Below are 17,793 nucleotides of genomic sequence, written 5' to 3' on the forward strand. Positions count from 1 at the left end.
AGCGGAGCAGCCTGGTCCCAGCCCACTCCACTCTGCCACCTCCCAGCCGCGGTGCTCCGCTTCCCGCAGCACGTGAGTATGGGGGACCGTCCTTTCCCCCAACCTCCCCGCACTCACCTGCAGCGGGAAGCAGAGCGCATGGCTGGGAGCTGGCAGAGTGGAGCGGGCTGGGGCTGCGTCGCTCTGCTTCCCGCTGCAGGTGAGTGCGGAGGGCATCCTTTCCCCAACCTTCCCGCACTCACCAGCAGCAGGAAGCGGAGCAGCCCGGCCCCAGCCAGCTCCACTCTGCAGGACCTTTCCCCAGCTCCTCCTCCCCTTCCCCTTTCCCCAGCTCCCCCTCCCCTTCCCCTTCCCCCCAGTGACACGGCTGGGGCCGGGGCAAGGAAGTGGAGTAGGCTGGGGCTGCGTCACTCCGCTTACCGCTGCAGGTGAGTGCAGGGGGGCATCCTTTCCCCAACTTCCCCGCACTCACCAGCGGCGGGAAGCGGAGCGCCGCGGCTGGGAGGTGGCGGAGTGAAGAAGGCTGGGGCCGGGCTGCTCCGCTTCCCGCCGCTGCCGGTGAGTGCCTGTCGGGGTGGGGAGTATGGATAGGGGGCGGAGCAGTCAGGGGACAGGGAACAGGAGGGTTGGGTAGGGGGTGGGGTCCTGGGGATTATTAGGGACGAGGGTCTCTGGAGGGGGCGGTCAGGGAACAAGGAACAGGGAGGGCCAAAGCAAGTTTGATATAATGCAGTCTCACCTATAACACGGTGAGATTTTTTGTCTCCCGAGGACCGCGTTATATCGGGGTAGAGGTGTAATTCAGTTCCTAATTTAAATACTGTTGATCTTAAAAACGCATATTGTACAAGTAAAGGAAAGAATTCTGTGTAAGTATTTTAGCACATTATATAAATTTATATATTCATGACTTCTTTGATTAAAGACTTAACTTAGTTATACTAGCAGTTTTTCTTTTACAATAAAACTCCCAGCCAATTTGCACTTATTCATACCAAGGAAATTAGGTGAATTGCTCAAGATTGCCTTTAATATCTAACAGCGAGTTTAATTTTTCATCTGTTGTAGTTTGATTTATATCTAGTTATGTAAAATATTGCTAACGATGTAAAAACTTTCTACTCTATTGGCAAATCTAGTGAACTGTGTTGATGTTCTATCATATTTTTCAAACCAAATTTTTGCATATTTGATTTAGCCAGCCAGGTAAAAAATACTAACTTTATAATGTTGGGGGTTTTTTTTCCTAATGGTGGCTATGAATCTGGTAAAGGAATCTGTCATGTCTGCTAAAGGAAAATTATCCTTTAATTATTGAGCGTCATTAATGTTTTTTTTTTTTAAAGTTCTGGATTGGTAATCTTACAAATTGAGTTTCTTTTCATTGGAAAAAATAGTCAAAATTGGCTGTCTTATACTACAGTGACTTTGCTGGATTAAAACAAAATTGCTTGTGCAGTGACATTTATGTTTCCTGTAACAGCAGTAGCAAATAAATAAAATCCAGCAATACAATTTAGTTTGGCTCTTTTTAATACTTGTGAAAATGAGCAAACTCAATCACAAATATTATGCTATTCACGAGCAACAGAAAACAACTTTCACATTTCAGTTGGATTGGTGGCTTCCCATTTATGTACTTCAAAAAGGATTTACAGGATAAGACTTTAGTTAATGGAAACCCAGACTGCATTCTTGAAGAGCTTAATTTTTAACTAGAATTACTATGGAAGTGACACTACCAAAGGTCATATTTAGGAAGGGAAGTTATTAATCACTTAAAACAAGAGTCTAGAATGAATAGTATGAATTCTAAATCATGATTGTGGCTTGGACAATACTATATTTTATGTTACTTCGAGCAGTAAAAAAATTAGTGTAGTTAAGACTGCTAGATGCACAGGAAATCATGGTGGGGAGAGGAGGATGACATATTTTTGTACCTGGATCCTTACCCTAAGGTGGGAGAATCCAGTGGTCTAATTCTTGTATTTGAAATATTGAGAGAATTGCACTCTAGGGAAATACTTCTGGGAACTACAATTTCAAATCTTGGTAAGATAAATTTGGCAGGTAAATGGAATTCCGTGCAATTAATTGTGTATGGGTATTTTAGATGAAACCTGACAAACCTGAGGATCTGTCTGCTCTGTGAGAACATTAGCACCGAGATTTTCAAAGCTGCCTAGAGATTTGGATGCTTAGTTCACAATTTCTTTAGGTGACTGAGAAATCTTAGCACAAAAATCCCATGGCTGCTTTAATAAGAGTTGGAGATTTCCTTTTGTCCTTGACACATAGCCCCCTTTGACTGCAGTCTGCTATATTATGGTTGGCTCCACCTAACAGGAGGCTGAATGTATGTAGCTGGCTAGAATGGCCTGTATATTCACAGTACCACACAAATATCCCTTTGAAATGTAATAGTAAGTGCGATATGATACAATATTTTTATGATGGATAACTTCAAATTTTATCAAACTTTCCTGCTGTTAACGTCACAAGCAGGATAAAACTATGGATTTTGAATACAACTCATTTATGCTAATAAATGAGTTAATGTGTAGCACTCATTCCATCAAGATATAATTGAGGCCAAGAAGGTATCAAAAATGTAAGATGAGAACATCCACAGGTACATTAGTCAGGCTAAATAAATAAATATAAATATTCCTACTAAAGGCCAACCACTAATCTGTGCAGTTTCCTTCCCCTTCCTCTGTCCCATTTAGAGATAGGATAGTTGACTGGATGAACCTGTGATCTGGTCTAGTATACCAATTCTTTCTGATAGGAATAGGCAAAAGAATCTTCAGTAATGATGTAGAACCAGTTATGAAGGGATGTTAGAATTGAGAATTGTATAATCTGGGCCAGAATATTGAAAAATCAGTTATGTTTATAGAAATATTGTTGTACCAATTATTTATATTTGTATTAGAAATAGGAAGATGTGAGGTTTTGGCTCTTTAAATTGCCTATGGGATCTCTCCTGTCAGCGCTTCTCTTATCTCCCCCTATTCATTTAGGGTTTTGTAAAAGAAAGATCTTTTTAAATGGATCCAAAACGGTCATATGTACATATTCATCAGAAGAATAAATCTAAAATGTCTGATTAATGCTCTTCATGCTTCTGTGACCCATGTGCCATCTTCATCTTATTATGGAACGTGACATCCTTTTTGTTTCCTTCTAGATCTTCACAGTCTTAATATGATGAAGATGTCATAGTGGATTGATGGGGTCTCTGATTCCTCTAAGCAGTTTATTTGTGCTTCTATTGCTTTATAAAATGTTTACTGAAGATTAGCTCTAAAACCAAGTTATGAGAGGTGACCTAAGGAACTGAACAGAAAAGAATTAAAACTGAGTCAGTAAGGTTTTGCATGCTTCTTGCCTTTTCGGGGGCTCATAGTGACATTAACCAAGGGGAGAAATGTGTGTTTCACTAATTGCTTACTGCTAAAGTAAATTATTCTATTGGGGAAAATACACCTAGACCTGAGCCATAATAGCAAATGTTTTTGCTATAAATTGTTTACATTAACTTTTGTACTGTTGTTGGGATTAGTGTAGGATATTTTTATATTATTCCACAGGATATAGGTGCTGCTGTGATATTAGACAAAATGATAGCTTTGCCTTTCTGATTGCTGACTGGTTTGTGACACTGACTATTATAATTTGATTAAACTGACATGGCCTGTGTAGTTTCTTGGTTGCCATATGAAGTATGACTGAAGCTAACATTGCTCTAAAATAGGTGGTGGTCATATTTCCAGCAGTGACATTAAATGTTGTTTGCCCGACTTAAAAAGATCTCTGTAATAGTAATTAGTTAAATCCCTGAGCTGTATTTATAAACTTTCCTGCTATTTCACGTAGTCATTACAGAACCTAAGGACATTCGTGTTGTCACTCAAACAAGGCAGATGCTTAGCATTTTCATGTTTCTGGTGTATGTGTTCTGTTCTTACTGTTTGTTCTAGTAGCAATTGGAAGTATAATTCTTAAACTAGATTATTCATTGCTTTCATAATTTAGCTTCTTGAGATATGAATTGATATCTGGTACATTCTGTTTATACTTTCTGAAGAACCTAAACAACTTGGGACACCAGGGTTGCAACCGAGTTGGATGTAGGTTGCTTGAACTCTGATGCAGGCCATGGGAAATCCCCAAACATTGTCCCCTAAAATTTACCATCCAATCCTAAGAAATATTGTGCTCGGCTACTGAAACCCCCAAGATACTCTATAGCTCTGCATCTTCTCTCTGACTCTGAAAGCACTGAAAAAACAGAGGAGATCCCCACCCTGACAAACAAAATGGTGCCTGAGCCTGATGGGAATGCAACTGATGGCTATACTACAACAGGTGGCTGCAGACACTGTTGACATTAAATCTAAAGTCTACATTCTACAGATCACCGTGACTGAGATTCAGAGTATACTACAAGCTCTATCCAGACAGATGGATGAAGCTGAACACAGAATTTCTGAAGTGGAAGATGATCTCAAAGGGAACAAGTTACAGTTTATGAAGAACTGTAATAATATCAAAACTAGTAAGACCAAGCTAATTGATCTAAATCAGTGATTCTCCAAATGTGGGTCGGGACCCCAAAGTGGATTGTGAGCCCATTTTAATGGGGTTGCCGGGGCTGGCTTAGACTTGCTGGAGCCCGGGGCCAAAGTCTGAGCCCCACCACCTGGGGCCCAAGTCCCACCGTCCAAGGCCAAAGCCCAAGGGCATCAGCCCTGCATGCCTGGGGCTGAAAGCCTCGGGCTTCAGCTTTGTCCCAGGGCAGTGAGGCTCAAGCTTCGGCTTTAGGCCCCTGCCCAAGACGGTGGGCTCGGGTGGGTTCAGGCTTCGGTTCCCACTCCTGGAGTCAATAAAGTAATTTTTGTTGTCAGAAGGAGGTCGCGGTGTAATGAAGTTTGAGACACCCTGATCTAGATGATGTAACATTAGAATTGGGTGTCCCTGTGTGAATAGAGAAAGGTAAATCTTTTGAATTTGTCTCTAAACTGCTAAGTTGTTGAATCTGCTTGTAGATTTTTGTTTTGCTATAGAGTGGGCCCCAAGCCAGTTCCAGGATGTTGGCCTAGAACATTGATGGTGAAGTTCATGAAATCTCCTTACCACTAAGGAGCTTATATTGCAGAAAGCCAGATGGGTCGGGAGTGGAAAAGGAGCTGTTACGGCAAGAACCAGAAATTAAAATACTGCTCTTTCAAGATTATGCCCGTGATGTGGTTGCAAGGAGGGCAGCTGTTAACCAAGCAAAACAATTGCCCAGGAAGATGGACTTGAAGTATCTTATTAAATACCTGGCAACACTCCATACTAAGAATGGTGACAAGATAGTATCATTCAGTTCCCCTCAGGAGGCAGAAGAATTCCTCACAAATCTGCCACCTCCTCCCTTCTAAAAGGAGATGTCTTTGGAGTGATCTGACCATATGGAATTGGTTTTGCTCTCTGAGATCTGATATGGCTCGTCTAAACAAGTGGATAGGGACTAGCTGATATTGATATTTACACGTTGGTTCCTTTTCTTTTTATTTTCTCTCTCATTGCGGTTAACGGGTTATCAATTTACTTCCTGTTGGGAAAGGAGCTTCAATACTTAAAATCATTTGATTAGTAATTATATTTTTAAAATCATTGATTCATTAGATGGTGCGTCCTCACAATTCTATTGGTAATAGGGTATGTTTGGGGTCCCAGGGGCTGAGAGGGTCTCCAAGTTTCAACGGATCCAGTGATGTGCCTCCTGAATGTCAAGTGTGGTTTTTTGGATTGTTTAAATAGATTCTTCTTTTTGATTGTGTGGTGCTACTATGTATTGCTCTCTCCACTATTTTTTCTGTTTTGTTTTTCATGTATTTAGTTCATCTTTCTGCCCCTCTCCTCTTTCCCTTGCATGCTGAGAATTCCCTTCCCACTTCTGTAGAATATATACCAGGACGTGACACCCTATATCTGGATGATAACTTTTGGTGCTTAGATATGCAAGAACTGTATGCTGCTCAGGAAAATTTGCAATTTCTCAATTATTCACAAAGCGTTTGTTATCCATTATGTATTAATAAGATGGCTCTGATAATTAAATGTGTCTCCTGGAATATAAAGGGCTTTAATAACCCTATTAAAAGAAAAAATATATACCCGGTGCTTAAAAAATAAAGAATGTTGACATTCCTATTCTCTAGGAGACATACCTGACAGAACTTGAGGCTTCTAAACTGAATAGAGATTGGGTAGGCCTCTCAATATCTAGTTACTTTAATTGTAAAGCGAAAGGTGTTGCTATACAAAGACATAAAAAAAACTGAATGTTAATATTTTAAGCGCAAGGTTTGACAATGAAGGCAGATTTACTGTCCTCAAGGCTGAAACTGGCAATTGATAATCAACTTTGCAGGCCAAATCAGTGTGATACCAATTTTTTAAATAATTTTTCTGAGTATAAATGACATGGGCCATCAGCATGTTGTTATAGCTGGAGTTGTTATATGCTCGCATCCTTTTGAACCATCTCCTCCCTCTTGCCAAAGACATCCTTCTGAAATCCTAATGTGTTTTCAGACCATCTCAGGGTCCCACCGATGGGATTTTTGTTGCACGACAGCTCCAAGAGAATTGTAGGGAACAGTACCAGCCATTGTTTATGGAATTTATTGACCTATCTAAGGCCTTTGATTCCATCAATTGTGAAGCATAATGGAAGGTGCTGTTTAGATTCAGGTGTTCATTGAAGTTCATTGAGTTCACAGGCTCCTTCATGATGGGATGACCACCACCATCCTCTGTAATGAAATGGAGACAGACCCATTCACCATGCGTACTGGTTTTAAGCAGGACTGTGCTATTGCCCAAAACCTTTTTACCATCTATCTTGCCGTGATCTTGATTCTTATTCATGATCGCCTTTCTTCTGGAATTGGGATTGAGTATCGCATGGATGGCCAGCTCTTAAACCTGCAGCATCTTCATTTTAAAACTGTCACCAGAATTGTTATTACCTACCGTCAGTATGCTGACTGTGCTATCCTTCCGCACACTGAGGCTATCTTGCAATCCACTCTAGATCTTGTCTTGGGCACCTATCATAGCCTGGAACTTTCCCTCGATATTGGGAAAACTAAGGTGTTTCACCAGCTTGTCCCAGCACAAGCTGCCCCCATTCTCTCATAAATTGTCATCAGTGGTGAACTCCTGGAAAATGTTGAGCATTTCCCTTACCTTAATGGCCACCTGTCCCAGACAGCCAATCTTGATGTGGAGATCAAATATAGGATCCGTTGTGCCAGCACATCCTTTGGAAAGTTGCTTCATCATGTCTTTAGTGACAGAAATCTGTGGATGGAAACGAAGATCCTGGTCTATAATGCAGTAGTCAATCCCATTATTTTTTATGAGGACATGACATGGGTGACATACCAAAGCCATCTTAAGTGTCTGAAGTGGTACCAACAGTGCTGTCATATCAGATGGTAAAATTACTGCACCAATGCCAGTGTTCTCACTGCAGCTAACACCACCAGTGTTGAGGTGAAGATTATAAAACATCAGCTTCACTGGGCTTGTCAATGTGTGCAGATGGCTGATGCTCATCTTCTGAAGCAAGTCCTCTTTTCTCAATTTAGTCATGGTAAGAGGACCCATGGGGGACAGAGGAAAAGCTACCAGGACACCCTGAAGTATATCTTAAGAATTGGCATTGACCCCATGAATTGGGAAGAGCTGGCTGGCAATAGACTTCAATGGCATTGCATCATACATCAAGCCTCAACCCATTCTGAAGAGAATCACCTTGCTCAAGGAGCTGAGAAACGGTAGAGGAGGAAGAAAAGTGTACAGTCTCCCAGTCAGCAGTTTTGCACTCTCCAAGCCAACACCTGACACACATGTGGAAAAACCTATAGAGCACGGATTGGACTCATCAGCCATCTTATGTCTCATCAATGACTTTTCTCCCGGCAGACATCATCCTCGTATCGAGGGATAGCCAACGATGATAGCTGGAGACTTTAACAAAACTCTAGACCCAGTCCTTGATAAATCATCTCCATCTCTGCATAGAAACGCTAATACTTATCAGCTACTTCATACATACGTGGCTTATTTAGGCTTACAAGATGGGTGGAGATAAGGGGAATCTTAAAGTCAGACACTGTAGTTTTTGTTTTCTTTCTGCAGCTCTTTCAACATATTCAAGATTTGACTATTTCTTAGTGTCACAAGACTAAATAAATTCTATCACAGATTGTGGCATTGGTACCATGCTAGGTGAGCCTTTTAGGCCCCTATTGTATGCACCCCCATCTAAGATGTGGAGATTAAATACTTTTCGTTTGTTTGATACATCATTTGTTAACTCTTCTTATTTTATTTTATTATATTTTTAAACGATTCCCCTCTCTGCTTCATCACTGCCATATTTTGGGATTCCTTTAAAGCCTTCATCAGAGGCCATATCTCATATGTCACCTTTAAAAAGAAATGGAGAGAACATAGAATCGATGCCCTTATGAAGGAAATCAAGACCTTGGGTGTAGACTATGTTTCTGTCTCTTCCCCAAAGAAACTAAGAACCCTCGTCAATCTAAGATATGAAATCAGACAAACATCTCTCCCAAAAGGTTGAGTTTCTTTTATTCTGTTTCAAGCAAAACTATTGAAAATTTGGTGAGAGAGATGGCAAGACTTAAGTTAAAGGCTAATAGAAATAAATAGCTGCTACACCTCTACCCCAATATAACGCGACCCAATATAACACGAATTCGGATATAACGCGGTAAAGCAGTGCTCGGGGGGGGGTGAGGCTGCGCACTCTGGTGGATCAAAGCAAGTTCGATATAACGCAGTTTCACCTATAAGTTGGTAAGATTTTTTGGCTCCTGAGGACAGCGTTCTATCGAGGTAGAGGTGTATTTGTTATAATACCTACAAATTATATACGACACAACAGATATTAATAAACAATTTCAGCAGTTTATTAATACTATGTTTAGCTGAAGAGGAAATCAGTAAAGATGCCCAAGTTAACTTTTTAGTGCACTGTCTCTGCATCATCCACAGAGAGCATTATTTGGTGCTCTATTTGGCCTCCCCTGATACCATGAATATGTTGATTTGCTTGGATATCAATGTCTGAACATAACATAAGAACAGTCGTACTGGGTCAGACCAAAGGTCCATCTAGCCCAGTATCCTGTCTACTGACAGTGGCCAATGAACCTAACAGGGAATGATCGAGTGATCTCTCTCCTGCCATCCATCTCCACCCTCTGACAAACAGAGGCTAGGGACACCATTCCTTACCCATCGTGGCTAATAGCCATTAATGGACTTAACCTCTATGAATTTATCCAGTTCTCTTTTAAACGCTGTTATAGTCCTACCCTTCACAACCTCCTCAGGTAAGGAGTTCCACAAGTTGACTATGCACTGTGTGAAGAAGAACTTCCTTTTATTTGTTTTAAACCTGCTGCCTATTAATTTCATTTGGTGACCCCTAGTTCTTGTATTATGGGAATAAGTAAATAACTTTTCCTTATCTACTTTCTCCACATCACTCATAATTTTATATACCTCTATCATATCCCCACTTAGTTTCCTCTTTTCCAAGCTGAAAAGTCCTAGCCTCTTTAATCTCTCCTCACATGGGACCCTCTCCAAACCCCTAATCATTTTAGTTGCCCTTCTCTGAACCTTTTCTAGTGCCAGTATATATGAAGATTTTAAAGCTAAATCAAAGAGAAGAGGAGAAAAAGGGCAGGCCTGCCTTATTCCTCCCTGTAATGCAAATAGGCAAAAATAATATTGTTGGTAACTACGCTGGAAGTCAGATTAGAGTATCTAAACTTAATCTAAGCAACAAATTGGCTACCAAATCCAAATTTTGCTAATACTTCAAAAAGATTGTCCCATGCTATGTGATCAAAGGCTTTTTCGGCATCTAAAAAAAAAAATACAGTGAAGTGTTCTTTAGAATCTTTTGAAGCGGCAATAATATCAGAGCAAATTATTAGACCAGATGCATTGGAAGCTCCAGAACCTCCATAACATTTTATTATTTTGGAGGACACTTCCTGGATTTACTCAGCCTTTAATGATTTTCTGGTGCAAAAAGCTCTGCCAAAGAAAGATAATTTGAGAGTTGCTTGGAATAGAGACTTGGATACACAACTATCTCTGTAATGTAATACAATTGTATCTAATGTTAAAAAAGCAACTGAAGACTTGAGACTATGGCTTATTCACCAAAAGACACTTTTTTGAATATACTGCTCCCCACATAATTTAATTGTAATGGGCCTCGTAACTGCTGACCGCTGTTGGAAGTGAAACTCCATCGGTGCTGCATTACCTCATATATTTTTGGGAGTGCCCTCTATCAAGAATTTCTGGTCTGAGATAGGTCAAATGACTAATTTGATTTTTTTTGGATGCTAAATTGGAGCCCTCCCCCTTAAGTTTTGTTCTTGGATTGGATATATTCCTGATACCTGGAAGTTTCCTGGTAATAAGGTGGAGCCGTTCCAATGTGTATGGTTTGGTTGCTAAACCAAAAATGGAAAAGCCAGTCCCCACCAAACATTGATGCCTGGCTCAGTGATATGGCTGACCTGGCAACTAACAAATGACTGGCATTCTGCAGAAAGGAAATACCTGAAAAATTCAAAGCAATTTGGATTGATTTTTTTTAGAGGTCGATGATTAATGTAGTCCCTGAACATATATATGTCATTTCACTTCCCTTTATCCTAATCCTCTTTACTTACTTTATGTATTATGATTAAGCTTGTATTTTGGTATATGTGTTTTATTTGGAAAAGAAAGTGTGTGTGTGTATGTATGTATGTATTAGGGCTGTCGATTAATCACGATTAACTCAAAATTTAATTGCGATTAAAAAAATAATTGCACTGTTAATAGAATACCAATTTAAATTTATTAAATATTTTGTATGCTTTTCTTCATTTTCAAATGAAGAAATTTCAATTACAACACAGAATATAAAGTGTACAGTGCTCACTTTATATTCTTATTACAGATATTTGCACTGTAAAATGATAAAAGAAATAGTATTTTTCAATTCACTTCATACAAGTACTGTAGTGCAATCTCTTTATCATGAAAGTGCAACTTACAAATGTAGGTTGTTTTTTACATAACTGTACTCAACAACAAAACAATGTAAATCTTTAGAGCCTATAAGTCCACTCAGTCCTACTTTTTCTTCAACCAATCGCTAAGAGAAACAAGTTTGTTTACATTTATGGGAGATAGTGTTGCCCACTTCTTAATTTCAATGTCACCTGAAAATGAGAACAGGCATTCGCATAGCACTATTGTAGCAGGCGTCGCAATATATTTATGTGCCAGATGCACTAAAGGCTCATATGTCTCTTCATGCTTTGGCCATTGTTCCAGAGGACATGCTTCCATGCTGATGACGCTTGTTAAAAAAATAATGCATTAATTAAATTTGTGACTAAACTCCTTGGGGGAGAATTGTATGTCTCCTGCTCTGTTTTACCCGCATTCTGACATATATTTCATGTTATAGCAGTCTTGGAGGATGACCCAGCACATATTGTTCATTTTAAGAACTCTTTCAATGCAAATTTGACAAAATGCAAAGAAGATACCAATGTGAATTTTCTAAAGCTAGCTACAGCACTCGACCAAGATTTAAGAATCTGAAGTGCCTTCCAAAATCTGAGAGGGATGAGGTGTGGAGCATGCTTTCAGAAGTCCTAAAAGAGCAACACTCCGATGCGGAAACTACAGAACCCGAACCACCAAAAAAGAAAATCAACTTTCTGCTGGTGGCATCTGACTCAGAAGATGAAAATGAACATGTTGGTCTGCACTGTTTTGGATTGTTATCGAGCAGAACCCGTCACAGCATGGACGCATATCCTCTGGAATGGTGGTTGAAGCATCAAGGGACATATGAATCTTTAGCACATGTGGCACATAAACCTCTTGCGATGCTGGCTACAACAGTGTCAACAGAAATGCCTGTTCTCACTTTCAGGTGACACTGTAAATAAGAAGCGGGCAGTATTATCTCCTGCAAATGTAAAGAAACTTGTTTGTCTGAGCGACTGGCTGAACAAGAAGTAGGACTGATTGGACTTCTAGGCTCTAAAGTTTTACATTGTTTTATTTTTGAATGCAGGTTTTTTTGTACATAATTCTACATTTGTAAGTTCAACTTTCATGATAAAGAGATTAGGTGAATTGAAAAATACTATTTCTTTTGGTTTTTACAGGGCACATATTTGTAAGCAAAAATAAATATAAAGTGAGCATTGTACACTTTGTATTGTGTTGTAATTGAAATCAATATATTTGAAAATGTAGAAAACATCCAAAAATATTTAAATAAATGATATTCTGTTTTTGTTCAACAGCGTGATTAATCGCAATTAAATAACCTAGACAACTTTCTGATGGCTTAAGCAGTGTTTCTTAACTTCTGAGTAGGGGCTCCAAGGGGATTATATAAATCTTGACATCTTAAGTACTACAACCATTTCTGATTGAGCTCAGGAGTCTAGATATGGTTACTGCCAGTACACAAAATAAAACTGAGTGGGCGGAGTTAACCCTTCCCCTTTAGTGTGGTTTCTGAGAGGAGACCATACCAAAGGTACTGAGATGTAGGCAAAAGGGGAAAGATTTGTTTCCAGCCTGTAAATCTGAACTTTTTACTCCTCAAGTTAGCACTTTACCAATATAATAACATTTACATTGTATTTGAAAGTGAGATTTTGCAAAAGGAAAAACTTGAGTAAAAATTAGATTGGATTTCTGCATCTCAGGCAATTCAGCACTGCTGATTTTTACCTTTTGCTTTGGTCATGACTATACTACAGACTCTGCAGGCGTAGCTATGTCAGTCAGGGATGTGATGAGGTGTAATTTGTGACCAACATAGCTGTGCTCCCAAAAGCCCCTAGTGTAGACACAGTTATATCAGCAAAACTGTGCTTTTACCACCATAGCTTGTCTCACGCTATTGCAGGGAAAGGGGTGTGTAATAAGTTACACCAGTAAAAGCATAGTTTTACAGGCATAAGCTGTATCCAGCGAAGACTGCTTTGCCGGTACGGTATACCGTTACATTTATACCAGTAAAGCACTCCAAGCGTAGACATGGCCTTACTTTGCACAATACTTAGCAGCACGAATTAACCCAAAAACTCTTGGTGCCTTCAAGTCTGAAAGCATAAAATGTTTCAGTGCACTTCTCCAGCAAACATTTTCAGCCCCACTGTAAATGGCACACTCAGTATAAATGGCAACTAAAGTTTTCAAAGTAACTAATGAAAGGAGGGCTGGGGGGAAAAATGACTAATGGGCAAGTAGGCCCACTTTTATGTACTGGTGTGTAGAAATACAATTTTAAAATGTAAGAATTCAATTTCTTCACTCCTAAGAATGCTAGTTTTGTACATTCTGGTCCTGTGCACTTAGGGACAGCAACCTTCACATTCAAAGCCAATGTTCACTTCCCCCTTTTCAGGAGTCAGTACTTCAAAAATGAAAGCATTATGTATTTTTAGTTCATGCATTGCATATAATTATATGCTTTTCTTAAGGGTCTTGCTTTACATTATTAAAGCCATTTTCAAAACCAAGTTTTGCATACATAAATGCCTGGCTAAGTCATATATCAACATAGAAATAGACTATGAGGCAATTTCTCTGCTTTATTACCTATTTAAAAATTACTGATATCCTAGTGGTATTTTCAAAAGCAACCAAGCAAGTTAGGCATCTAACGCCTTAAATCAAGACAACAATTTCATCATTACTTCCTTACAGATTTTTCACTTAAAGATGTTCAACTGAGCACATACTTTTACATTTCTGTTTAGGGAAGTCTATAACATACATAATACACTGTTACAGTTCTAGTGAGGCAGAATAAAGGCCATATCGTCTTTGGAGTTTGACCTTGTTGTGGAATTGCAATGCCATTTCCTGGGTCTCTAACGCCTGCCTCCCAAAACTATATAAAACAACAACTTGAAATGCAATAAGCTTTCAAACTACGGATATGTGCCTGCAACCTTTTTTCTTATGTCTGCATGTGGGGTGATAATTAATGTTTTAATTTACCCTTAAAACTTCCACAGCTCTTTATCTCTTAAAGTACAGTGGAAACACTATCATTCTCACAGCTCTGTGAGATTAATAGCTATTTTCCCCATTTTACAGATGAGGAAACCAAGACTTGTGAAGATGTAACATTCCCCAAACCCTATAGTGGGCCCATGGCAGAACAAAGAATAGAACGTGGGAGTTTCTGACTCAGAGCTCTTTGCGCAAGCTACCATACTGGTTTTCAGCTATTCTGACAGTTTACGTAGCATATGATGGGACGGATTTTCTTATTTATGTTAGCATTACTCCCTTGATTTATGTGTTAATCCATATATGAATATATGGATACAAAATGTTAAGTCCTATTATACATTATTTTTTATATTTTACAGATTACTGTTCAGTTGTAACAATTGTGGACCAATCAAATGTGAAATTAACATGCACACTTTTTAATGGAAATCTAGATGCCCTTCCAAAAATCTACAAAATTGGAGATATTGTTCGATTTCATAGAATAAAGGTACGTTGTTTTTAATGCTTTTGTTTTTTTGAGGGGAGAAGCATCGGCAATGTGGGGATAACTTGATTCATATTGTGAAAGCCCGATGCGGGACAAAGAAGTTCACTAGTTTATGAACCAAGTCTAAATTGATTTCAAAAACTATAATAATAAATAATTAATAAAAACTACCAATAGGGTGCCTATCTTAAGAAAGTTAGAAGTAATCCTGGGAATTCCAGAACAGCGAATCTTATTTGAGCACTAGGTAAACTAAAATCATTAAAGATAGCTATAGAATTCATATGTGAACAGAATATGTTAGGAATAAGCCACCATGGATTGTGTAAATGAAAATCATGCCTCTTCAAACTATTAGAATTATTTGACCTAGTTACCTTGAACATCACCCCAACTCTGGGGCATGTTAGATCAATCTGGAGGCTGCTCTAAAGTTAACTAGCTAGCCATGGTCCTCTATAAAATGGCAGCAATGGAAAGCCGCTAGCTGTTTTTATTTACTGGCACATGTGCACTGTAAAAATGTACATATTCTTAAATACTGTTCTCAGTTTGGGTCTCCCAAAGATTTAGTGAGTATCATGCACCACCTTGGGTAAAATTCAACAGACTGAGACCTACATTACATCAATAGTTTTATCTGTAGCTCTGAGCTAAAAATAAATAAAGACACAAAATGTAGAAACTTTTTGAAAAATGGCTGTTTTGGGGCATTTACATCTCCACAATCTCTGACTTAAATGACCCCAAATTGAGTCACTAAGCCAATTCTTCACCCTTCTAAAGCACACCACATTTCAAAGGAATCTGAGTAAGCATGCCAATTTAAGAGGCCTTAGAAGGTCGCTCTTTAGACCAAAGTCATGACATAACCTTAATTATAGTGGTGCTACTGCACCACTATAATAATTAAAACAGGTGTTGACAAGGTCCTGTGAGTCACAGCTAATAATGTAATGGGGAAAAAAAGAGTTCAATTGGGATTAGTCTAGATACAGAATCACTTGATTTGCTCAATGTTTCAGGAAATGAAAATTGCAAGCATCTTGATAACAGGATTGAAAGATTATGTTTCACATAATAACGTATCCTGTTAATACGTCTTGTAATTTTGTGATTTAAGCTAATACTTAATGAATTACTACAGATATACCTGTGCCTTCTACTGCACCAGTTACTACCGATATACCTGTGCCTTTTACTACGTGGGGGGAACACCGTGGAGGGAAGGAAGTTTAGCTTTCTCCCTAACAGTGGAAGCACACGGTCTCAAAATGTTGTGTTATATCAACATCCTACATATTGTACTCCCCTTTTGACCGTATGTTACACACACTAAACTATATTAAAATAATGTTGAGGTTACAAAGTCCATCACTCAAAAAGTTAGGAAATACCAATATTGAGATTGCCCATGTAACCTTAATTTGGCCATCTTGTGAGTATGTATTATGATACAGTCTTCAATTACACGATCACGTGATATTTCAGGATGCAATCCAGATAAGTGAGAGGCTGTGTCACCCCTGCCCTGCAACCTAGGATGCCTAACAATGCTTTGCTGTTGTAGCTCCCACCGGGGCTGCTCAGAAACAGCCAAACAGCATACAGATAATACCCTGAGTGATTGTGTATAGCTGCAGCCTGTTAGCAAAGTTCCAGTCACATTCTGACTTCCACCAGCCTGGGTTACCACATGCAGGGTGACCCCAACACGCTCCCTGTCCTGAATTTTCCCCCAATAGTGTGTTTAGCACTGTTCAACCCTCTCCTGGACAGTCCAGATATATTAGGTCCATTGCCCCTCTTATATTGGCCCACAAAAATATTTAAATGTGTTGATGTGAACTGTTAAATGAAGTTTGCTTATTTCTCTTATTGAATCTTTGTAGTTTTTATTCTGATACTGAAGAAGTCCAAGCTAATCATGTTGTCTGGGCAGTGATATACATGGATAACGGAGTGGGAACCTACAGCTAGACTTGTTATATTTAGGTGTATTTTTCAGACCTTCATAGAAGTTCATTTTATATTGATCCCATGCATGCCAGCCTTACTAATGTCTTGCTATTCTTTTTGCTACTGTATAAGTACTGGAACTATAGCTGGTTGGAATATTTTCAACTAAAAGAAACTTTATCAAAGCTGAAACGTCACTGAGATGCATCAACTTACAACATTTTTGCCTAGTGGAGAGGGAGATTCCCTGTAACCTGGTGATTATGGCACTGGCCTGGGATGTGGGAGACCCAGGTTCATGTCCCTTTTCTGCCTGATTGAGAACAGAGTTTTTTCATCTAAGATCACTTGGAATCAGACAAAGCAGGGACTTGAACCTGGGTCTCTCACATCCCATAGTCACCAGGATAGGCACAAACACTCTCTCACATGGACTCTTTCTTTCTCTTCTCCTGGATGAAAAAGCTCAGGGTTTGATCTGAAAATAGACATTTTGATACAAATCCATTTTTGCAAAAACAAATTTTGATACCTCACAAGTTGCCCTAAATCAGAATTATTGTCCTCCAGTCAGCTGGAATTGTCCTGTAATGTACCTAGAATGAAGGAATAGGAAAAGTAAATAGTTCTGCATCTGTTTGCCATTTGTCCTGTAATGAAAAGACAATTTTGCACTATATCTGAATGCAAATTGTTTTTAACCAGTACATAACTTTCATTCAAGTATTTAAACCTAAATAATTTACCATTCACACTTTTTGACCGAATAAGTTTTTATTGTGTTAATTAACTACTAACATGTCATTGCTTAGTTTTGCTGAAACTAAGGTTTGTTCCCTAATCCAAGTCAATTGGGCTTCATGCAGGCACAGAGAACTAACCACACAGAACATCTTTCAGGACTGGGGCTTCAATTAGACATAACAACAACGGGAAACAAAGCAAAAAAGGTATTTAGGAGAGTAGATGGGAATAATATCAGTAAACTGTGGTTTCTCAGCAATGGCTAATGCATTCCGTAATCTAGTATAGAGGTTGTTTTTTATTTTTTTTTAATTTTTTTAAACAAATAGATGTCTTAGTTGGCTAATAAGCTATGCTTTGAAGAGCTGAAAAATATTTATTTAATTTAGGTACATAGAGAAAGTAATATATATAATATAGATGAAAACTGA

The 17,793-nt window shown here is 38.9% G+C and overlaps 1 protein-coding gene across 20 annotated transcripts in view; it reads left to right on the forward strand.

Moving 5' to 3' along the window:
* The window catches only part of POT1 (protection of telomeres 1), a 157,812-nt gene that overhangs the window by 74,512 nt on the left and 65,507 nt on the right, over positions 1–17,793 (forward strand). For 9 of the 20 annotated variants that reach the window (XR_010590009.1, XM_065555557.1, XM_005286125.4 and 6 more), the window contains one exon: positions 14,529–14,659. The exons of 1 other annotated variant lie outside the window; for it this stretch is intronic. Coding sequence is in view for 14 of the 19 variants with exons in the window: in XM_065555557.1 (XP_065411629.1) it covers positions 14,529–14,659 (131 nt within the window). In the remaining 5 variants the exon portion in view is untranslated. Of the gene's footprint in view, positions 1–3,196; positions 3,371–14,528; positions 14,660–17,484; positions 17,569–17,793 lie in introns of those variants that run through there. 10 more of the 20 variants (XR_010590007.1, XM_042844109.2, XM_065555534.1 and 7 more) reach the window with 3 other exon arrangements.

The sequence above is a fragment of the Chrysemys picta genome, chromosome 1 (assembly GCF_011386835.1).
Source record: "Chrysemys picta bellii isolate R12L10 chromosome 1, ASM1138683v2, whole genome shotgun sequence".
NCBI classification, from domain to species: domain Eukaryota; kingdom Metazoa; phylum Chordata; order Testudines; family Emydidae; genus Chrysemys; species Chrysemys picta.